General features: G+C 49.1%; 1 protein-coding gene across 2 annotated transcripts; it reads left to right on the top strand.

Annotated features, from left to right (window-relative positions):
* Positions 1 to 1,626: 1,626 nt before the first annotated feature.
* On the top strand, positions 1,627 to 13,391 carry CENPM (centromere protein M). 2 transcript variants are annotated; one of them, XM_039491715.1, is made up of 6 exons: positions 1,627 to 1,821; positions 2,603 to 2,682; positions 6,481 to 6,579; positions 7,770 to 7,849; positions 8,345 to 8,436; positions 13,195 to 13,391. In XM_039491715.1, the coding sequence occupies exons 1-6, from the start codon at positions 1,765 to 1,767 to the stop codon at positions 13,243 to 13,245; spliced, it is 459 nt and encodes a 152-aa protein (XP_039347649.1). In that variant the 5' UTR covers positions 1,627 to 1,764; the 3' UTR covers positions 13,246 to 13,391. The 2 variants fall into 2 exon arrangements, with proteins under 2 accessions (XP_039347649.1, XP_039347640.1); XM_039491706.1 differs by lacking the exon at positions 13,195 to 13,391 and adding an exon at positions 9,963 to 10,272 and having other exon boundaries at positions 1,640 to 1,821.
* Positions 13,392 to 23,598: the final 10,207 nt, after the last annotated feature.

Genomic DNA, 23,598 nt, shown 5'->3' with positions numbered 1-23,598 from the left:
CACAAACATCAGTCTTCGGAGGCAGGTAGGGACCATTAAACCCATTTTACTGATGAAGAACTGAGGCACAGACAGGTTAAGTGACTTGCTGAAAGTCAGAGGGACTCCATGTGAGAGTGAAAATTACACCTAATGGCTCACAATCCCCTCATCAGTCTATGCCTCTCTGCTGGTGCTGGCAAACAACTAGGATCACTTGTCTCTGGGTCAGTAGTCAGACAATGACTAAGCACTGTACTGAGGCTCTGTGCTGCAGATAGTGAGGAAGGGGACTGGAAAACATTCACTTCCCATCTCAATTGTTGATTAGTGTTGCTGTGTGCCGTTAAATATCTTTATTTAATAGCTGCATTTTAATAGTGAGAAAATGATTTATAGTTTGCACATACCAATGGCATGTTATGACAGTTTTAGTAAGGCATACAACAACTCACATGTTTGGGCGGTTCAAAATGGCGTCCTCCATGTGGCATGACCTCACATATACGGTCACACCTGGGTCGAGATCACGCTGTGCAAAGGATGCCATTTTGTTCTACAAATGCCATCCTCCATGAGGACTGGACAGTCACCCTGAGCGCTGTCAGCTGGACAACATACAGCCACTCAAGCGTGCAGGCAAGGCAAGCCTTGTATACACAGACAGCATGCCACTGGTGTGTAACTCCTTCCCTCTCTTGCCTAAAACCCCAATCGGTTTTTTAAATTCTTATTTCACTCTAGGAGCATTAGTCTGTTTGTTTCCCCTTCTGTAAAATAGAGCTAATACTCATCCTCCCAGCCCAGTTCAGAAGGTTGTTGTGATTAGTTAATATCTGTATAAACAGCAGGCATCTCTATTAAACTGCTTTGTAGTACCTGGATAGAAAGCACCTATAGAACTGCCAAGTATTATTTATTATTATGAACATCCAACCTGAGTCACCATTATGTATGACTAATGCCAGTGGTGTCCCAATACCACATTAATTCAGAGATGGCAACTGGTGGCCATGGGGCCGCATCTGGCCGGCCAGGTCATTTTATTTGGCCCATCACAGCCCCACTCGGGGCAGGCGCCCCATTGGCACCAGGAAAGGCGCAGGGCACCGAGGGGGAACGCCTCACCTGCACCCAGACACACGCCTCCCCTGGCACAGGAGCCACTGCTGGGGGGTGAGCTTGCTCTCCAGCCCCCCCGGGGCAGAACCTGGCCCCAGCACCACGTGCCCCAGCTCACCCCTGCCCTGGGTGAATGAGCCGGGCTACTGGCATCAGGGGCCAGGGGAATCCTAGCGAGGCGGGGCCAGCAGCTGACATTGCCCCCCGCCGTACACCCTGGGCCAGGGGACTGACAGGCCCTGCGCAGGTCCCCAAGCGGGGCTGTTGGGCCAACCTCCCCCGTCTCTCTAACGCGCTGCGGGGACCCAGGCGGCTCAGGCACGTGCAGCCCGCCCCAAGCCGCACGCGCATGAACACGGGGCCCGCTTACCCCCAGCGAGGCTGCGCTGCGCACGCAGCACGAGGGGAGGGGGAGTGACGCGCGCGCCAGACGGCCACGCGCCGGGAGACCGAAGTAAGGTAACGGAAGCGAACTCGCGCGCCACTCAAGCTTACTCTATTCCCCCGGCCCCTCCCGCCCGTGCAGGCGCACATGCGCAGTGGCGCGCGGTGATCTCGCTCCGCCTACGCTGCGTGCGTTGGGCGGTCCGACGGGTGATGACGCAGCGCGTGCTGGCGGTTTGAAAGCCTGGCGCGACAGAGCCCGCGCGCTACTCTGCAGCGATGTCGCTGGTGAAGCCCTTCGATAAACTCCCGACGCTCAACTCGGCCACTGTCTTGGTAGGTCTGTGAGGAATCCGCGTCCCGTCCCCTGCCCGGAGCGCCCGGGACCAACAGCCCCGTTACCGCCGCTTCCCTCCAGCTAACCGTATGCTTCGGCCAATCGGCGCCGTCCGAGGCCTTTGGCCACGCCCTGCGTCCTGATTGGTGCTCTGAATTTAGTATGCAAACAAGTCGCCCTGCCTCCCCAGGGGCCTGTGCTGATAGGCGGGGAGGCTTGTTTGCCCCGCCCCTTAGAGCGACTGTGGGCAGGTCTCGTGCCCTCCCCAGGCTAAGCAGGATCCTGTCTGGTCAGTACCTGCACAGGGGACCCAGTTGGAGCAGGGGCTGGAGGGGTGACTGGGCCATGCGTGCTCTGCGGATGGCTACCTGAGCCCCAGCCTGGCTGTGGGGGATGCGGCCCTACCGAGGGCACCTCCTCTGCTGGGCTACAACACTGAAACCCTGGTTGCCTCTGTTCTCCTTAACCTGTGCTAGGTGTTCCCCTAGTGCCAGGGGCTTGAGAGACCTGCACAACTGGACACATGTGCCTGGGGTCTGATGGGCACAAGCCCAAAATGTAGGGCCAGGTGGCTGCAACTTCTCCCCACAGATGTGCCGTTTGCTGTTAACCAGCTGCCCCATCATGCCCCAGAAGTGGCTGCCTGTGTGTGAGCCATCTTCCCTGAGCCTTGTTGTCCATAACGTGCCCTGGGACCTCTCAAGGTGAAGGGCACTAGCTAGTGACTTCCCTCCGTCTTTTGGTTGCATCTCTTACAAGCCATTTTCCCTTCCTGAGCAGTTGGTGGGCACGGATGAAAGTCAGCAGCAGCAGCTAGCAGAGGCAATTCTTAAGGAGAAAAAAACCTTCAAGATAAATATGTAAGTGATGGGAAAGAGTGGAACAAAAATCTTCCCAATTCAATTCTGAAATTATTCTTTGCCAAGGTTTATTTGTGTCTTTTTCTTCTAGACTCCATCTCAAATTGAGATCTGGTCAGATAGGCTTGTGGAAGTAGTTTTGGTTATGGCAGATTAAGTTAAAACTGAGGCGCTGCAGGAAATGGATAGTGATTCAGTATGGCTGCATCTGCACTTGTCAAATGCAGACCTGAAACTCACAGGTGCAATCTCCACGGTGGTAGCAGTGGAATCAAATGTAATCCAAGGATAGAATTTGCTTTTCTGAACCCCCAGAGCACAATATTGCATCAATGTGGTTGTACAACTGCAAGCTACAACTTCTCAGTAGGATTTAGGTGTATGTACAAGAGACAAGTTGCATTTTCTTCAGGAAATAGCAGTCCACACCTGATTAAAGGGGGAGAATATTTGTTTTCACATCCGACGAAGTGGGTATTCACCCATGAAAGCTCATGCTCCAAAACATCTGTTAGTCTATAAGGTGCCACAAGACTCTTTGCTTGTTTTCATTTGTTTACTGTGCATTACTTAGCCCTCTGTGGAATGGTCTACCCTGCAGCTGGGGACATGCCTCCTGATGTGGGCAGACAGACTTGCACTGTCTCTGCTCAAGCTAACACACTAAAAATAGCAGTGTGGCAACCGCCACCTGGGTCATTGGGTGCCTAACCCGAGCCATAACCTATGCTGTGACAGCCAAGCTGCTATTTTTAGTGTGCTAGCATGAGTCTGTCTGCCCTCCCTGATACCAGCTGCAGTGTAGACATACCTCATATAGCCCAAGTGCTTGGAGATGAGTGCTGGGTGCAGTATAAGCATCTAAATAGATATAGATAGATAGATAGATAGATTTTTTTTTTTTGTCTGTGTGGGTCTTCCATTCAAAAATGGAAACTCTCTGAAATCAATAGGGGGAGTCAGGCAGCTGTGCCTCACACTACTTTAAACTGATTAGATTTCAAGTTTCCTTGTAAAATGTCCACTAGCTGCAATTCTTGTCCTACACGCATCCTTTTATGTATATGTTATTCCTCCTCGCGTTATTGATTTGCATTTGGAATTTTAACTCCAGCTTAAATGATAACTTCTGTCTGGGAATTCCCTTTGTTGCTAATGTAATGACTTTGGCAATGCATTAACTTGGATTTTTGGGAGAAGGGTATATTTCTCTCGCTGCTTCAGCACTAGTGATTCTAAAGCAGTATAATTGTCCACCAGAACTCCTGAGAAACTTCCAAAATCCACAGCACAACACAACACAGTTTGGACCATTCAAGGCCATTGGCAAGTGTTGCCTGATCTATTGATTGTAGGTGAACTACATTACCACAGTTAGCACTCTGGAATTTGGTAGGTTCTTGTCCCAAGATTAGGCCAAGTATTATCAGAATTACTGTTCAGCTGGGAGCTCCAATGTGCACAGCAATGACAACACTCACACTTAGGAAAAACCTTCTGTATTTGTAATAATTTTATGAACACAATCAGCAAACTCACAAACACTCCAACCAAGCAAGGTAGGTAGATGTAATACAGAATGAGTGGAGCGTCCCTATACTTATGCCGGCCCTTGCAGAACAACCTGAAGTGTTAGGTATCGTCTTCCCCCTCACTATCATCACCATCATCAATGGTCATCACCCTGGCATCTCCCGAGGCATACAGACAATGGTACAGCCAGGTTACATGGCATTCTTGTGGTCAGACATCTGCTGATGTCTCTAGCTTAAAATATCCCTGGCTGATATAAACTAACATCTTGTGGTTACCTGTCAGCAGTTCAGTCATTACCACATTCTGTCTTGTGATACCTTATGATCTATGGTTGGTCTTTGTTAGCTACTTATGCTTCAACTTTTTTGGGCCTTATACCCTAATTAGTTTAGCTAAGCTATTGGCCTACAAACATCAAGACCTGTAAGACCACTGCATTCCTGCCTTAACTTTATACCTTTGCCTCACCTAGCAAATACCTATAAGTTGTAAGTATTACAAAGGTACAAGATTTGCCAGATATCATCACCTGTGCTCCAAACCATTCTGATTGTAATTCAGCCATGGAGACTTTCCAAAATATGCAGCTCCACTTCCTAAACATGATAAAAGGCACTAGATCTGTCCCTGAACTTTTCCATAAATGTCATCCTAAGTTTTTAAGCCAAATCATTTTTGACAAACGGTGTTACAAACAAAAGTATTTTCCAGAGAGAGTTTTCACCCTTAAAATTTAAACTCTCATATCTCAGAAATGACTTCCAATTTTTTTCGAAATCTGGTCAAAAAGATTCTTCCTTAGCCACACATAAAACACACTCTGAAGCTGAAAAGATCACTTTTTGAGCGTTGCAGGGGTGGTTATCATTAAATATACCATAGAGAGCTGGTTAGAAGTTTTAATTGGGAAGATGCTACACTCTCTCTGTGATACATAGATAAAAAAATACTGTATCTCCTAACTTACAGAACCTCAAGGTACTTTACGGTAGGGGTTCTCAAACTGGGGGTTGGGACCTCTCAGGCGGTCGCAAGGTTCTTACATGGGGGGTCGCGAGCTGTCATCCTCCACCCCAAACCCTGCTTTGCCTCCAGCATTTATAATGGTGTTAAATATATAAAAATGGTTTTTAATTTATAAGGAGGGGGGTCTCACTCAGAGGCTTTCTATGTGAAAGGGGTCACCAGTACAAAAGTTTGAGAACCTCTACTTTACAGGATAGTCAAGTGCTACTGAAGTAGACTCTGATGTAGAATGCAAAGCACTATTTACTGACATTATCCTACACACATGCAGTGTTGCCAAGGAAGTACAGTGCTGCATTCAACTGTAGTTACACGAGAATTTTTAGGCCTCTAAAATGTAATTATTGTAATGGAAAGACAAACTGTATTATACTGTTCTTAGGTGTGCTATGTGTAAAATATCTTATTTAAACGAACCAAAGCCATAGCTGGCAGAGCATTAAAGGATCTTCTGAGCAAACTACATACCAAATGTGTTCATCATAAGTAAACACTGTAGCCAGACCATATCTGGTACGAGATCATGACAGCTACTTGATTTGAAGTTGATCAAGCAGACCAGGTCTAACACTCTTCTTCTGACAATTAAAAAAGGAAAAACATAAAACAACCCTGCTGTCACTAATGACTGTGAGGAGTTGGAACCTCTGGTCCACATCTCATCTGAAAGATGACCTCTAACAGCACACAGTTCCTGATACCTTGCTAGGGCTTTTATAGGGAAGAGTCCAGTACAAATCCTTGGAGAAAACTATTGTCATATGGGATGGCCTCATTAAGCAGCTTGGAGGGAACAAAGTTCATGCTACCAAATGTCAATTGTGGCTGTTAATGACTGTGAATAGGCTTATGGGTGACACCAGGAGTGCCATTTAACCAAGCAGTGAGTCTCATCAACTGCTTATAGCCATTGAAATACATGGCACTAAATTAGGGTGACCAGATGAGAGAGAGGAAAATATCGGGACACGTGGAGGGGGGAGTCTGCCGACGGAGCTAAAAAAATAAGGCGAATGCTGCCAGCGGAGCAAAATATCGGGACAAATTGCGTCCTGACCAAAGATCGGTCGGGACAAACACCTAAATATCGGGACGGTCCCGATTGGGACATCTGGTCACCCTACACTAAATCTGTTCCTGCTAACCATTCTAGCTAAGTAAGTGGCTGGCAAAATGGATTCTGCTTTGTCCCTCTATTCAGTTTGGGTAAACTTGCAAACTTATTTTGTCTTTCAGCCACGTGGCGACCTCCCTCCCTTTACCTGCTGAGAGAGATCATATCCGGCCCCGGATTGATCTGATTGCCTTTATGATTAACATGCAAAGCAAACACAGGTAAATGCAGAAGGGGTTGGAACAGTGGAGGGAGAACTTGAGGAAGGAGTTAGTTGTTAGTTTAACCTGGGGTAAACTGATCCAGCACCTGCATCATTGTGATGGTTAGAAGCCCACGGAGCCATTGGCTTTCAGACACTGGACTTGCTGTAGTGGAACAGATCAATAATTCCTCCAGCAGTTATCCTGCCTATGGCAATGAATAAATTATATGAAACCTGCTTTCTTATAACACACCTAATTGTGCAGTGCTCTGCCATAGCAAGGAGGGTGGCATTTCTTTCTGATCACGCTATTAATTTGCTTATGCAGAGTCAGGTGCATGAAATCTGAAAATTTATCATCTGTAAAATGGAAACAACATACAAGTTGGTGGTGGGTGTTACGGTGTTCTGATAGCAGGCCTACCCTAGGCAGTCTTAATTAACAGTCCGAGCTGAGTCAATGGTGTGTACAGGTACTCTTTATGATGGCATTGCTAAACCAGGTCCCTCTGGGATTGGAGCTCCATCAGTCAGCAGGACTAACATGATCTTTGATCTTTGTCTATCTTATCCCTTACGTCTCTCAGCTGTGCCACTGCACCAGAGTGTTGATACAAAGAGAAAACCAATCCTGTTTTTATTTTTATAATGAGGATAAAACTTTATTGCTGGGAAAAGTAAGAGTGTTGCCAAAGCCACTTCATTTGTGACCTTTGATTCTGGACTCGAACAGATCTTCAAAAGTAACCGGTCACACTGGACAGCCATCCATATGAAAGTCATTATAAAATACAAGGACTGGGATTTTCAAAGAAGACTAAAGGAGTTAGGTGCCCAGTGGGATTTGGATGCCTAACTTCCTTAGGCTCCTCTAAAGATCTCCACCAAGATATTTATTCATTTGAACAGTATCCTCTTACTCTTGAGTTTTGTTCTCCTTTCTGTCTGTCTCATGGCTTCTCTAGCACCCATCTTTAGTATCTAAACACAAAGGAGAGAGACTTTCGAAGGCATAAATGGCAGCTACACCCAAGTCCTTCTGACTTCCAGTAGGAGGTGGATGTCCATCTGTCATTTGTGCCTTTGAAAGTCTCTCCTTTTGTGCTGCTCTGGCTTCCTGGTGTGCTGGTGACAGTACTAGCACTAGCCTAACCTCTGGTTTAACTGGATTATATGATGGGTTTTTTTTCTTTCCTTTTCCATCAGTCTTAGGAATGTTGAAGCTTCACTATCACACATGGATGCCAACTTCTTCCTTGGGAAAGTGTGCTTCCTCATCACAGGTGGTATGTATGGCCGAGTAGCTGCCTTTTTCTTTCTCCTCCTTCCAGTGTTTCATCACTTCTTATTCTACTCCTTAGAACACCTGGAATGGCTTCACCTTAAACAAAACAAGCCAACAGCTTGTCACAGAAGCTTTTCTTTAAATGTTGCTGAATCTCATCTCTTTTCCCCAGCTCAGAACATGTTTTTTACTTCACTTGGTCCTTCCCTTCATTTCCTCCAATCAGGTGTCTCTTTTCTGCCCTTGCCCCCATGGATACGAATTGCAAGATTGATTTGTATGGAATGGCAAAGTGTCTTCCCATGGACTTTTCTTAATGGTAATCTCAATGCCATTCTGTTTGACCTGCTCATCACTGCCTGAATGAGCTTTGCTATTATGAGGACTATTGGATCATTTGTGGAACTAAACATTCCTCAGTGCTCTTCTCCACTGGGGATGGGCTGTGGAATATTGCAAAACTTTCCCTAATGCCTTCCTGTTTTCTCTGGTGAAGTTGGTAGGATGAATCACTGCAGCGTAGAGATGAATGCTGTCCGGAAACTAGGAAACCTCTACTGCAGCCCTGTCCTATTCTGTGAGCTGGATGTAAGGATATTTAATTTTGTGGTTGGGGGGATGGTGCAGGGAGGGGCGGGAGATGGGGGTCAGCAAATCCTCCTATTAACTAACAATATCTGGTATGTCAGCAATAAATCATGATGAGGTGTGTGATTAAACCTAATATCAGTGTATACTGCTTGTATATTTTGATTGTAAAGACCAAATCCTTGCAGCCACTCAAAGTGCAGGTAGTAGAGTCAATGTGCTTCTAGAAACTTATTCTTGTTTTCATTTAAATAACCTCTATTTAGATTGTAATAGCACAAGAAGACACAATCCCTGCCCTATAAAGTTGACCGGCTAAACCAACAAAGGATTGGAGGAAAGTGAATAGGGAAGTGTTATTTACTCCTTCACATAACACAAGAACCTGGGATCACCCAATGAAATTAATAGGCAACTGGTTTAAAACAAACAAAAGGAAGTACTTATTCACACACCACACAATCAACCTGTGGAACTCGTTGCCAGGGGATGATGTGAAGGCCAAAATTATAATGGGGTTCAAAAAAGAACTAGATAAGTTCATGGAGGATAGGTCCATCAGTGGCTATTAGCCAAGATGGTCAGGGATGCAGCCCCATGCCCTGAGTTGTTTCTAGCCTTTTACTCCCAAAATCTGGGAGTGGACGACAGGGGATGGGTCACAGATAATTGCCCTGTTCTGTTTATTCCCAGTGAAGCACCTGGCATTGGCTGCTGTCAGAAGACAGGATACAGGACTAGATGGACCCTTAATCTGACCCACTATGGCCATTCTTATGTAAAGGGATAAGCAAAGTGCTCAGGGTGATCAGAAACCCACATCTTGATAGCTACGAGGTTGATGGTAACTAGCTGACTTCTTTGCTGCGTGGATTTTCCCCTCTGAGACATGCAGCCCCAGTACACCAGTTCCCTGAAACATTCTGTCACCTTGCTGTGAACCCATGAGCTGCCATCCCTATCTGTTATGCAATTGCCCTGCAGCTCGCACATCCCAAACACTTCCTGTTTCCCAAGCTCTACAGCGTAAGGCACAGCACCTCCTAGAGGGGCACATACTTCATCCCTGCAGTCAGATGTGTACTTGGGGGTGGGGAAATTTATCGGCTGCTGCTGTTTGAAGGGCTGGGGGAAGAGAGCTTGCATAATGGAAATGGCTTGCTGCTCCCTTGCACATAATCGGTCATCCTGAATCTAGTGACTGCCTATCCTACCTTCCCTCATCAACCCTGTGGCTCTGCTGCCCCTTTTCACTCCTTCCTCCCTCCCCCTCTCCCCAATTTCATACCAGTGGGTTTGGGTCCCAGTACTTCTTCAAACGGGCTTTCAACCTTTTTGACTCTGTCCCCTTCTTCCCACTGGCCCTAGACAAGTAGGTGAGCAGGTTTGGGAACCTCCATGTCTAGTTGATCTGGGTCCCACTTAACTTTGGTTCCTGCCTGCGCCTCAGCACCAACTAGATTTTCTTTTCCGTCCCTTTATTTTTAAGTAACTTGTGGGTTTTGGTTTTCTCCCTCTGCTTCCAGTCTGAAGGAATCAGAGTTGCCACAGCTCAGCGGCTGCTACGGATGTTGCAGATCTGCGCTGGTCACGTGCCGGGGGTTTCGGCCCTCTTCTTCAGTTCTTTGATGAAAAGCTCCATTGATGAGTAACCTTGATGTAAATCCATTGCCATTCTTCCTGTCCACACTCTTCGATCCTGTTTCAATCTGCAGAAATAGATGGAAATGGGAATTTTGTTGAGACGCTTTTTCTGTTGATTTGTAATGAGGCCAGCTCGTTCCATGCTGCTGCTTGCTTTTGTTACCTTTACAGGAAAGGCTTGGTTCCTGTTTGGTGGGTGGCTGTGGTGATACTAAATGAATCTCCTTTCTCCTCCTATCCAATTAAGTTTTTTTTTTTTTTTTTGTTGAGAGAGAGCTGCTGTCTGAGAGAGCTGGCTGGGGGGGAAGGGAGAGATGCAGGTCCTAGGTCAATGTGTTGTATCCTAGCAGTAGGGTGTCAGGAGAGGAAGTATCAGAAGGCTGCTGCCTGCTCTCTGCCTAGTACCAATTATAGATAGTCCAGGTATGTGTATGGGGGCATGGATTTGCTCAGCGTGGTGGTGAAAGTGTGTCTATTACACAGAAAAGTGCAGAAGTCACTCTTCAATGACTTTTATTATTCTAAAAGTAAAGATCCACAAAATGGTTCCTCTCTAACAAAGTTTGATTTCAAAGGGCCTAACTTTCAGAATTGCTGAGTGCCTCTGAAAGTCAGGCCCTTAATCTGCATTCCTCCAGCTTCCCTGGATCTTGTGCCATCTCTGCTCTTTCTTCATGAGTGGAAAGGTGTAATGTGGCTAACCTGGCTATAAACATGCTGCATAATGTGTTTTTCTTACAGATTGCACATGCCTATACATTTGCACTGTGCCTATAAACCCCAAAGTCAGACTATACTTGTCGAGACACAAATAGCAGTAATTGTATTGGGAATATACCATGAATCTGATACTATGTGCTGGAATATTAAGTTAATAAAATGTGTAATATCTAAAAATTAGTCCAGACTCTCTCTATTCTCTGGTAACATTCACTGATACATAGTGTGGGTGCGCTGGGAAAACAGTAGGTATTTTTCATCAGTGGTGTAGCTCTACACTGGTGCTACCAACAGTGTAAACTGAGTGTGGGAGTTCTTACCAGCTTGTTTAGCTTCTGTTGTATTAACTTGAGATGGGTTGCAATTACCACTTCAATCCACAAGATGGTGCTAAGACCTCATCACTGGAATAAACCCCTTAATAAACATCTGAACAACCTTCCTGAACAAATGGTCTAGGCTCTTCCATACTGAATAGGAAATAAATCTTTTTCTAGAATAAAAAAACCTCTTAAAAGAAGTCCCTTAAGTTAAACCAGAGTGTGTGGGGGGGTGATCCCTCACACTGAACTAATGAATACAGAGCCCCAGCCCCAAGTGCAATGCAGGTTCAATCAGCTCTGGGTGTTGGCAGTCATCACAGAAAGGACTTAGGGAGGCTCTGCGCCTCCCTAACACCCTGAGGGTGCACAAATCCCATCTACAATCCTCTTGACACCGTGACCATGGGGAGGGAGATGGAGAGGTCTCCAGCAGCCAGCTTGAACAAAAGAGCTAAAATGTTAAGCTGTGTTTCTATGTCCAAAAGCAATGGCTGCAACTCATGGGAGGAAAAAGCGGAGTGGATTTTCATGCCCATATAGCAAGAATTCAAAGCCCACAGCAGCTCAATCAATGTGAACTATTTTCAGCTAGCGTTGTGCACACAGTTTGGAGGAGCCAGTAGTTTCAATGTGATCTTGAAGCACAGGTGCAAACTCATGTGGGTGGGTAATTGAAATGGAAGAAGTCCAGTTTAGGTTCTTTTGTTCCCTTCACTAGCCAATGCAGGATGGGTCCTTATACTATATTCTCCTGACAGTTGTCCAGTCTACTTTTAAGTGATTCCGACAGTAGAAATCAGATGAGTCATTTAAGAGCATAAGACTGGCTGTACTGGGTTGGACCAGAGTCCATCTACCTCAGTATCCTGTCTCTGACCATGGCCAGTGATCAATGCTTCAGAAGGAATGAACAGAATAGGGCAATTTTCAAGTGATTCAGCCCGTGTTGTCCAGTCTCCACTTTTGGCAGTTGGATGCTTAGGGACACCTGAAGTCTGAGGTTATGTCCTGACCATCCTGGCAAAGAGCTATTGATGGACCTATCTTCCATGAAGTTGCCTAATTCTTTTCTGAACCCAGTTACACTTTTGGCCTTCACAACATCCCATTACAGCACGTTCCACAGGTTGACTGCATTGTGTGAAGTACTTACTTTTATTTATTTAAACCTGTTGCCTATTAATTTCATTGGGTGACCCCTGGTTCTTGTTATGTGAAGGGATAAATAACACTTTTTCTACACCATTCATGATTTTTATTTTTATTTTAGATTTCTATCATATTCCCCCTTCATCATTTTTTTTTAAAGATGAACAGTCCCAGTCTTTAATCTGTCCTTGTATAGAAGCTGTTCCATATCCCTAATCATTTTTATTGTCCCTTTCTGTACCTTTTTCCAATTCTAAAATACCCTTTTTTATGATAAGGTGATCAGAACTGCTATTCAAAGTAGGGGCGTACCATGAATTTATATAGTGGCATTATATTTTCTGTCTTGCCTGTCCCTTTCCTAATGGTTCCTAATGTTATTAGCTTTTTTGACTGCTGCCACTGCTCATTGAGCAAATGTTTTCAGAGAACTATCCACGATGACTACAAGATCTTTCTTGAGTGCTGGCATCTTATTTAGACCCCATCATTTTATATGTATAGTTGGGATTATTTTTTCCCAACAAGCATCACTTTCTTGGGAGTTAAGGTTAAGATTCTGTCACAGGTATTTTTAGTAAAAATCAGGGACAGGTCATGGGCAATAAACAAAAATTCACAGAAGTCCATGTCCTGTCCTTGACTTTTACTAAAAATACGTGTGTGTGTGCGCGCGCAGGGGGAGCTAACATTGGGAGTGTGGCTGGGTGGGGCCGTTGGGGGGCCTCTGCTCTAGCCCCAGGGGGCCCCTGCTCTGGCTGTTGCGGAAGTCATGGAGGTCACAGAATCTGTGACCTCGGTGAGAGAATCGTACCCTTAATGATAGTCTAATTTTTTTCTCTGGGATGAAAGTCCTCACTGTGCTCTTCACTATCATCACCCACTTGTATGACTTTACCAATTCTTGCCTTTTTACCCTCAGACTCAAATCTGTGTACTACCCCAGCATGTCCTCCCTCATCACAGCCCTTGAAGAGAGAAAATGCAGAAACCCATTTGCCCTACTCTCCTCTGAGACTTTTTAAAGGTTGTTGAATCTCTACTGCTTCAAGATAAAATCTAGTTCCTTCAAGAACAGCTGTTCTTTCCCCCCTTTCCCATGGCAAACATTTCTCTGGTGGTTAGAAAGGCTGTCCTCCTTTACCTATAGCCCTGATCAACTGATCTTTCTGTAATGTAACTGGAGCATGCCTGAGAGTGTGATGCTGTGTCTCAGGTCCATTACATTTTACAAATAGAAGTTCTTGGGACTCATCTAAAGTGACAACCACAACTATGTAAAGACCTCTGGGAACTGCTGGCTGTTTGTTTAGACAGGAGACAGCACGGCCTGTCATGGAGCCGGGCCAGACAGCCAAAAATATCTTGATCTAGACTCAAAGCACAGCTTTAATACTTACTAGAGATGGGTTATGGAGGTGGCATTCACATCTAGATGAGGTTTATGGAAGGGTTGGAGGCTGAACTAGGACTACATTTAGGCTCCACCATGTTGAACTCTCATGAGAGATTTGGCCAAAACTGTAGAAATCTAGTGAAAATCAATTGTTTGTGCAATGTGCCACTATCCTGCTCTTCATCTCTCTGTGCCTCCATCCCCTGCCTCCCTCAGATGCTGTGAGGATGAGTCTACTAATGTCTCAGGTTTGATCTACCCTCAGAAGTTCTGCCAGTATATCTTGGTTGGTTGGGGTGTGATTTTTTTCAAACCAATTTAGTTATGCCATCAAAACCTTCCTAGTGTACACACAGTTATATCAATATACAAGTGCTTATACTGGTGGTTATGCCAGTCAAACTAGTATTGGCGTCACTAGTATAAGCAGTTCTAAACCAGACCCAGAAAACAGGCCATTCCTGGGTTTGGAATTGACCTGGAACCAGAATCATAGAGATGGGTTCATATCTGGGGACGTAAATATGGACCCTTTGCAATTTGGTGTGGAATTGGGGACCAGTGTGTGAGTTCAGATTCCTGTTTAAAGATATCTCCAATATTTATCTTTTGAAGCCTACTAGAGTAGTTACCAAATAATCCAACTGTCCATGTAGTGTAGCTAGAGGGTGTTTGCTAGTTAAAATCAGTGCAGGGACTACACTAGATGAGGGACGTTGTGATGTTTGTGAGTGAAGCTTTGGTAGCTGCTCTCCCGAGTGTTGCAATCAGTGGTGACGCTAGTGAGATGGTAGGCGGTGCACTTTCTGTTGAGTCAATGCTGAACTGATGGTACTGTATGGTGTTAGAGGACACTGAATAGCTGCAGGTCTCCACTGCCAGAAGAGACACAAAACAAAGGTCCCAATGCTGATTAGAGAAAACGAAAATACTTGTTTTCCTTTTGTCTGGTTTCAATTTTGATTTTGTACGAACGGGGGCTTAGTCCCAGCCGAATTCCAGCTGTGCTGTTTATGGTCTGTTGGCCTAATTCCCCCTGCAGTTTCCACCATGTACACTATTCACTTCCTAGCCTAAGCTGTTGAACAGCTGCCACTCTGCAGCCTGCAACTAGCTGTCCGTTGGTGGGAGGGATGGGTCCTGAGCAAGACAAAGCAATGGCTGGTGTAGCACAGCACCGGATGGCAGAAGGGCTGGGGTCTTTTTCTGACTCGGCTCTTGACTTTCTGCATGTCCCTTAACATCTCTGTGCCTCGCTCTCCCCATCTGTAAAATGGGTCACATCTCTGTGAATTACCAGAGTGTTAATGAATGAATGTACATTTGTAAAGGGCTTTGAGCCCCTCAGATGAAGCGAGGGACAGAAGTGCAAAGTAGAGTTGGCTGGAAAAATTCAGAGCAAACTCTTTTTGTCAGGATTTACTGATGCAGTGAAATTGAAACCTCTTCCTGAGCGTATATCTACAGAGTACAGACACTGCAGGCTCAGCTAGTATGTGCATGCAGTAGATTTTGCTTATTAGCAACTCCTCAGTTATGAACCAATAACTTCTATTATCCAGTCGTTGCTAACAAGAAGGCAGGTTTGCAAAGCAGCAGCCACAGTAGGAACTATTGGGATGTGCCTTCCCTGGCTGCAGCCCTGCAAACCTGCCTGCTGGTGGAGCTTGTCTCCCCAAAAATCTTGCTAAGAAGCAGCATACCATTGCCAATCTCTGAATCCCGTTAACATTAAAGTCAGTGGGATGGGACTGGTTCCCAGCAGCAAGTTGCTATTAACCAAAAGTTAATATCTGGGTTGCTATTAAGTAGAATCTACTGTAAATAGCAGCGTAGAGAGGCATGGCTTAGGTGAGCAGAGCGCCTTACACCAGCGATTGTCAAGCTGGGGCCCGCAGAGACTGCGCTGCGAAATATTACCAAAATGTATTTCTAAAAAATGTCACTGCACGTCTGTATTGAAACCTCTGGACCCCTCGGCCCCCTGGCAGACTCCGAGCTCTGGTAGCTGTGAGCAATGCCCCTGCCTGGGCTGTCAGCTCGGCGCTAGGTCCAAGCTGCAGAGGCTTCAGGGAGGGGGAGAGTCGGTAAGTTCTTGGACTGCACGTCACTTCCCCCTGGGGCACAGGCTCCTGCACCCTCCCCAGCCCCCCACCGGGGAGCTCCCAGCCCGGCAAGTCCCACTACACTCACAGCTCGGGAAAGAAGCAGCTCCAGCAGCAGAAGGAGCCCAGGGGCGGCTCCAGGCCCCAGCATGCCAAGCGCGTGCTTGGGGCGGCATGCCGCGGGGGGCGCTCTGCTGGTCGCTGGGAGGGCAGCAGGCAGTCAGCCTGCGGAGGGTCCGCTGGTCCCACGGCTTCGGTGGAGCCTGCGGGAAGTCCACCGGAGCCGCGGGACCGGCGACCGGCAGAGCGCCCCCCACGGCATGCCACCGTGCTTGGGGCGGCGAAATGGCTAGAGCCGCCCCTGAGGGAGCCCCATCATGGAGCCAGGCAGGTGCGGAAGGTCCCTCTGGTCCAAGCTGGTCCCCATGTTCCTCTGGGTGCTCACATGCTCTTCTCAGGCTCAGCTACCACAGCACCTCCCTGCCCTGCTGGGCAGCCATGTCCTGGCTCTGTGCTGTCGAGTGCTGAGTGGAGACTGGGCAGCCTCCTGGGCTCCACAGCCTCTGTGCATCCCACTCCTCTCGCCTGTGTTTATATGACGTACACATACTTCTGTCAATCCGTTTCTCGGGGGGTGTCCATGATCAACATTGGATTTGAAAAGGGGTCTGTCAACAAAAAAAAGTTTGCAAATCTCTGCCTTACCCAACTGAACCCCCAGGATATACTCCCTCCAATGGCTCTCTCCATGCCCAAGCAGTGCCTTCCATTTCTACACTGCCATTTTTAGCAGTGTAGTTTCCCATTGCCAGAACCTTTCCCTGCTACACTGAAAGGCTCTGCCAGCTCCCTGCTGCTTCTTCCCTGCCAAAGCCTTTCACCCCTGCACATAGCAATGCACCATGGTGACAAGTGTGCCCGTAGCCTGCCTTGCATTGTGGCATGTTGCTGCACATGTAGTGCCTGTGCTGTACATGCAGACGTAGACTGAGACAGAGCGATCTTACAGAAGTTCTGACAGACCCTAGGCAGGTGTCTGATGAAAACCTGCCTGGTTTTCTGCCAGCTTGCCTGACTGGCTGATAGAGCTCCTGTGTGACAGCCCCATCATGCAGACAACCTCGGAGCCAGGGCTTCACTCCCCCGGCAAAGAATTTTGAAATTTGAGTTCTTCGAGTGATTGCTCATGTGTATTCCACAGTAGATGTGCACGCTCGCCATGTGCACCGGTGTCGGCAGTTTTTCCCTTAGCAGTACCTGAACTGGGGGAGCACCGCTGCGACCCCTGGAGTGGCGCCTCTATATCGTGCTATAAGGGGAGCTGCACGCTTCCCCCACCCTCAGTTCCTTCTTGCCGCTGGTGAAGGTAGTCGGAACATCTAGCTCTAGCCTTGCTGCAGCTTCTCTAGTTGACTTTAGTGGTACAGTTACTTTTAGTAGCTTTTCAAGTGGTTAGAGTGGGCTCGGGGCATGCCCCATGTGCCAGGCTTCAAGTTGGACGACTCCTGTTGTCATTCTATGCCCAGAAGTGATCTGCACGCTGAGTGACTCCGCTGCTTGGGCGAAACTCACATAAGTGAGTGCTGCAAGATCTGCAGGTCGTTCAAGTCACGGACTAAGAAGGCAAGGGACATCAGGCTTCGCACTCTCCTGATGGAATCGGCACTGGCCCCTACCCTGGTACGCCGAGCGGACTCGGCGCCCGGCACCGCGTCTTCGGTGCATAGCGAAGTCCCCTCCACTAGCCGGCACCACTCCCTTTCCAAGAAGCAAGGGAAGACTTCCGTCTCACAGCAGCACCAAGAAAAGGAGGGGGTGAGGCTGGTCCTGAGCCAGGCAGCCCTCGATTCCCCCCAGGCCCTACGCCTCCGACTCGTGTTGAGCGGAGCAGCCCAGTTCTGTCTGCTCATGCCTCCTCTGCAGTGAGGATGCCGGAGGCTGCACAGGCCGTGCTAGGCATCTTGAGCTTATTGATACCCGGGGCACCACCGGTGTCGGTCCTGAGGCAAGTCGCCGCTGGGCGCTCATCAGACCTCCCCGGCACGGCGCAGCTCCCACTCCGGTCTTCTCATGGCTCACGCCAGTCCTCTACACCAGTCAGGTTGACTGGATTGCCGCTCGAACGGGAGTCTCGAGGCCCCTCCATGCCGCGCGGCGACAATCACAGGCACTGTGACAGGCACCACAGACACTCTTCCTCGCATTGCAGCTACCACAGCCGGTCCTGACGCCATCGATATCGACGCTCCCACTCGAGTTCCCGCTCTGCCAGGCATCGTACTCGGGACTCCTCTTGCAATTCACCAGCACAGGAACATTGTAGCTGCTGGCGCTGGAGCAAGTCCAGAGCAGCACTTCCGATGGGTACCGGTCCTCGGCATCGAGGTCCCAGTCCCACAGAAGGCACTGTTGTAGGCACTGCGCCCAGACTCCGACCTGGGGACCGAACCCCTGACTCTCTACCCGAGACTCTCGGCTCCGCACCAGCCCCCTCTCTGGCACCGGATGATGCCATTACGGCACTGCCAGACATTCCACAGGAGGACTTCAGGACTTCAGACCTCCTTAAAAGGGTGGTGTCCAACCTCCAGCTCCAGGCTGAAGAGATGGAGGGCCCGTCTGACTCCCTTTTCAGTGTGCTGTCCTCCTCGGCACCGGGCCATGTAGCCCTGTCTCTCCACCAGGGAATAGCCAACATTTCCATGACCTTGTGGCAAACTCCTGCTTCCTTGGCCCCCATTTCCAAAACGGCAGAGAGGAAGTACTTTGTGCCAGCTAAAGACCACGAGTACCTCTATTCCCACCCGGCACCTAACTCTCTGGTGGTGGAATCAGGAAACCACGAGAACAACACGGCCAGCCTGCACCCACTCCCAAGGATAAAGACACCAGGAGACTGGATACTTTTGGCAGGAAAGTTCATTCTTCGGCAAGCTTCCAGCTCAGGGTGGCCAATCATCAGGCTCTACTGAGCCAGTATGACTTTAACTTATGGGGGTCCCTACCAAAGTTTGAATCTCTCCTCCCGGAGGAGGACAAAAAGGACTTCAAGGCTCTGGTAGAGGAAGGGGCAGCAGCAGCAAAAGCAACCCTTCAGGCATCGTCGGATGCAGCTGATACGGCAGCCCACTTGATGGCTTCCGCCATTTCCATGCGCAGGGCATCCTGGCTCCTCCTGTCCGGGCTGTTGGCGGAGGCCCAGTCCCTCATTTAGGACCTGTCTTTGATGGGAAAGCGCTGTTTGTGGACCAAACGGATGCCCATCTGCACGGGATGAAGGATTCCCATACCACCCTGCAAACCTTGGGCCTCTATGTCCCACTGGCTAAGGACAAGCCCAGGCCACAAACTTCGGCTCCACCTGCACAGAGCAGATACGAGCCCCTGTCCAAGAGGCTGAGAGACCAGAGGCATCGGTCTCAATGTCTGTTCCTCAGCCCGGGCCCTCAAAGGGCAAGAGGCAGGGAAAGAGGCAGTTTTGACTATTTGCAGGGGGGCACCAGGCCTGTTGCCAGGGAGACCCCCCAATTAATAAAGTTTGTGTTCTGCAACCGATTGTCTGCCTTCCGAGTGGAGTGGTCCCGTATAACGTTGGACCAATGGACACCATTTCCAAGGGCTACGTGTTCGCTCCCACCTTACCACCCCCATCTGCCTCACCTGGAGGCGGTGGAAAGAGTACCAGTAGACTTCCAGGGCAGAGGCTTCTACTCCCGGTACTTCCTGATCCCAAAGGCAAAAGAGGGGCTCAGGCCCATCCTGGACCTACAGGATTTTAACCGGTTTCTGGTCTGCTGCAAGTTCTGCATGGAGTCCCTGGCCTCTATCATTCCCTCCCTGGACCTTCAGGACACGTATTTCCATATCCATATATTTGAAGGGCACAGGTGCTTCTTCAGGTTCCTGGTGGGGTTGGATCACTACGAGTTCACGGTCCTCCCTTTTGGTCTATCCATGGCACCCAGCGTTTACAACAAGTGCATGGCAGTGGTAGCGCCCTATCTCCGACAGAAAGGGGTGCAGATCTTTCTATACCTGGGTGATTGGCTTTTCAAGGCAGCTCTCGGTCCCAGATGCAGGCCCATGTGGAACTGCTCCTGTCCACATGCGCAGATCTTGGCCTAGAGGTGAACGAGAACAAATCTACGTCAGTCGCAGTTCAGCGCATAGACTTCATGGAGGTGCTGCTGGACTCCTTAAAGGCCACGGCCTCTCTCCCTCCAGGCAGGTTCAAGACCCTCAAAGGTCTCATTGCCTCGGTCATGGCCTTCCCCGTGACAACGGCAAGAGCGTGCCTTCAGATCCTCGGGCATATGGCGGCATGCACATACGTGGTCCGCCATATCAGGCTCAGAATGAGGCCCCTTCAGCTCTGGCTAGCCTCTCAGTACTCTCAGGCCTGGGACGGACTGGACAAGGTTATTACGGTACCACCCCAGGTAGTTGCCTCCCTACAATGGTGGTCCCTCCCGAGCAACATGCTGCAGGGGGTCCCTTTCCGGGAAACCTCCCCATCATTAGACCTGGTGTCAGATGCCTCAGATCTGGGATGGGGAGCTCATATAGGGAACATTCAAACCCAAGGGAGATGGTCGGCCTCGGACTTGTCCCTCCACATAAATGCCAGAGAGCTCAGGGCAATACGGTTGGCGTGCGTAGCTTTCAGCATGCACCTTCGTGGGAAGGTGGTCAGAGTCCTTATGGACAACACCGTTGCGATGTACTACATCAACAGGCAAGGCAGGACTCATTCCTCGGCCCTATGCCTGGAAGCTCTGAGCCTATGGGAATTCTGTGTAGACCACGATATCTCCCTGCAAGCCTTCCACCTACCCGGCGTCTGCAATGTGCGAGGTGATCGCCTCAGCAGGGTTTTCTCCCACCAGTACAAGTGGTCGCTCCACTCGGAGGTCATCCACCAGCTCTTCCGAGAGTGGGGAGTTCCCCGCGTCAATCTCTTTGCAACCAACCAGAACCAGCACTGTCTCCGGTTCTGCTCCAGGGGAGGAGTGGGAAAGGGGGCGATCTTGGATGCCTTCCTCCTGCAGTGGTCAGGCCAGCTTTTCTATGACTTCCCACCCTTTCCCCTGATCGGCAAGGTCCTGCAAAAAGTAAAAACACACAGGACGCAGGTTATCCTCATAGCCCCAGACTGGGCCTGACAACACTGGTACGGGACCCTCCTGCACCTCTTAGTGGCCCCCCCTATGGAGGCTACCACTTCGCCTGGACCTCCTCTCCCAGGAAGGAGGCCACCTCCTTCATCCCAACCTAGCCTCACTCCACCTGACAGCATGGTTGCTCAGTGGTTAGATGAGGAGGAGGGGAGGTGCTTAGTGGATGTCAAATGAGTCCTGCTGGAAAGTTGAAAGCCATCCACACGGCAGACATACCTGGCAAAGTGGTCCAGATTCTCTAGGTGGGCGGCGGAGCGGGGAACCTCCCCACTGTCCGCACCGCTCCAGATTATCCTTGATTACCTCCTGTCCCTTAGGACCCAAGGACTAGCTCCCGCCTCTGTCAGGGTACATTTGGCGGCCATATCGGCATTCCACCCGCCAATGCAGGGCCAATCGGTCTTTTCTCACATTATGACCTCCCGCTTTCTAAGAGGCCTGGACCATTCATTCCCATATGCTAGGTCCTCCATTCTGCAATGGGACCTAAACCTAGTGTTATCCCGTCTCACGGGAACTCCCTTTGAACCCTTGGCCACGTGTTCCTGGTCTCACCTCTCATGGAAGGTAGCATTCCTTATAGCTATCATGTCAGCCCGATGTGTCTCGGAGCTCAGGGCCTTGACCTCGGAACCCTCATATACAGTCTTCCACACCCCTCATTCCTCCCGAAGGTGGTCTCTGCCTTCCATATGGAACAGGACATTTTCCTCCCGGTGCTCTGTCCTAAGCCCCACTCCTCCAACGAGGAACATCGCCTTCACATGCTCAGTGTGCATAGGGCACTGGCCTTCTACCTGGACCGGACCAAGCTGTTCCGAAAATCCTCGCAGCTGTTTGTTGCATCAGCTGAGCATATGAAGGGGCAACCAATTTCTACCCAGCGCCTTTCCCGCTGGATCACCTCGTGCATACACACGTGCTATGACCTGGTGAGGGTTCCTCCACCACCGATCATCAGGGCGCACTGAACGAGAGCTCAGGCCTTGTCGGCTGCCTATGTAGCCCACATCCCAATCCAGGACACCCATAGGGCTGCCACATGGTCCTCTGTCCACACATTTTCTTCGCATTATACGATCGTCTCCCAAGCAAGGGATAACGCCGGTTTGGTAGGGTGGTACTGCATCCCAGAAACCCTTAAATTCCTACCCACCTCCATCAGATACAGCTTGGAGTCACCTACTGTGGAAAACACGAGCAATCACTCGAAGAAGAAAGGACAGTTACCTGTTCCATAACTGGCATTCTTCGAGGTGTGTTACTCAGGTGTATTCCACATCCCGCCCTCCTTCCCCTCTGTCGGAGTTGTCCAGCAAGAAGGAACCAAGGGTGGGGGGAGCGTGCGGCTCCCCTTATAGCGCGATATAGAGGCGCCACTCCAGGGGTCACAGCGGTGCTCCCCCGGTACGGTTACTGCTAAGGGAAAAACTTCCGACACTGGTGCACATGGCGAGCAGACACACCTACTGTGGAATACACCTGAGCAACACATCTCGGAGAACGCCAGTTACGGGAGAGGTAACTGTCCTTTTTGTCCTGAAATGGAATGAAACCAACTTTCAGGACTCCCTTTCTCTGCCCAGCTCTAGGGCAAACCTCTGTACGTATTTCTCTTGGTTAAATATTTATATTGCTCTAGTGCCATGCTAACCAGGATGGGTGCGGGGGGTACTGCAGCACCCCCAGGCTTTATGTGAGGCTCCGCTCCCAGCCCCACATGTAGGGTCATGGGTTGTGGGGGTGCTGAAAGCCAGCCCCCTTATTAAAAGTGTTCCGGCAACTCTGGGAATAGAATCCAGGCTTCCTGACTCCCAGTGCAGTACTGTCTACCAGGCCATATTGCCTCCCCTATTACAGGCCCTGAAATCCACTGGAGTCCTTCTGGAGGAAGGAGGAGCTGTAGGTACTATTCTGTTCTCCAGTACTGTCTAACTAGAGGGCTTAAGGCGGGGGCTCCTTCCTGTACAGAATATCACTCATTGTAATGGTCTGATAGTAATCGACAGCTGTGAAAGCCACTGCCCTCCCCTTGTGTCCTTCACGCATCCTTTCACGGCTCAGTGAAGGCAGCAGTGTGTGAAAGAGAGAGAGACCTTATTTTACATACCCACAGGCTGCTGTTCCCCCTGAGCACAGGTGCAGCTGTGGTCCCCTGCTGAAAGAGCTCTCGGGGGCTCCAGACAGCACAGGAAGAGGAGCTGGAGGGAAGGTAGTGAGAGGACATACACCGAGATGATGACCAAAGCAAACTCTCCTATTAAAGTCCATCTCCTTTCCTAACATACAGTGGCAGCAGGGCTGTCTGTGCCCTACGTATTTTTATCGCCGGGGCAGTTTTACATAGAGATGAGCGTCACCCTCCACACCTCCGAACCCAAACATCCTGTCTTTGTAGTGAGAGGGGCTGGAATCCAGTTCTAAAGCCAAACTCTCTTTACATTTGGGTTGTTTGGGTTTGGTCCATTTATATAGAGAGAAGTGTAAGTGGCAAATTGTAAGCCTGGATCCAGGTACCTGGTGCTCACCCGTCTCTGATCTCCTTGATCTATAAAGCACCAGTGTCCCTGCCCGGACCTTTCCTGCAAAAACAGCGATGCAAATGGACAATCACGAACATTTAAAATACATAAACGGGAGGCACTGTC

This window comes from Mauremys reevesii, linkage group 1, assembly GCF_016161935.1.
Source record: "Mauremys reevesii isolate NIE-2019 linkage group 1, ASM1616193v1, whole genome shotgun sequence".
Taxonomy (NCBI): Eukaryota; Metazoa; Chordata; order Testudines; family Geoemydidae; genus Mauremys; species Mauremys reevesii.
Note: the sequence above shows the minus strand (reverse complement) of the source record. Positions and strands in the feature narration are given on the sequence as shown.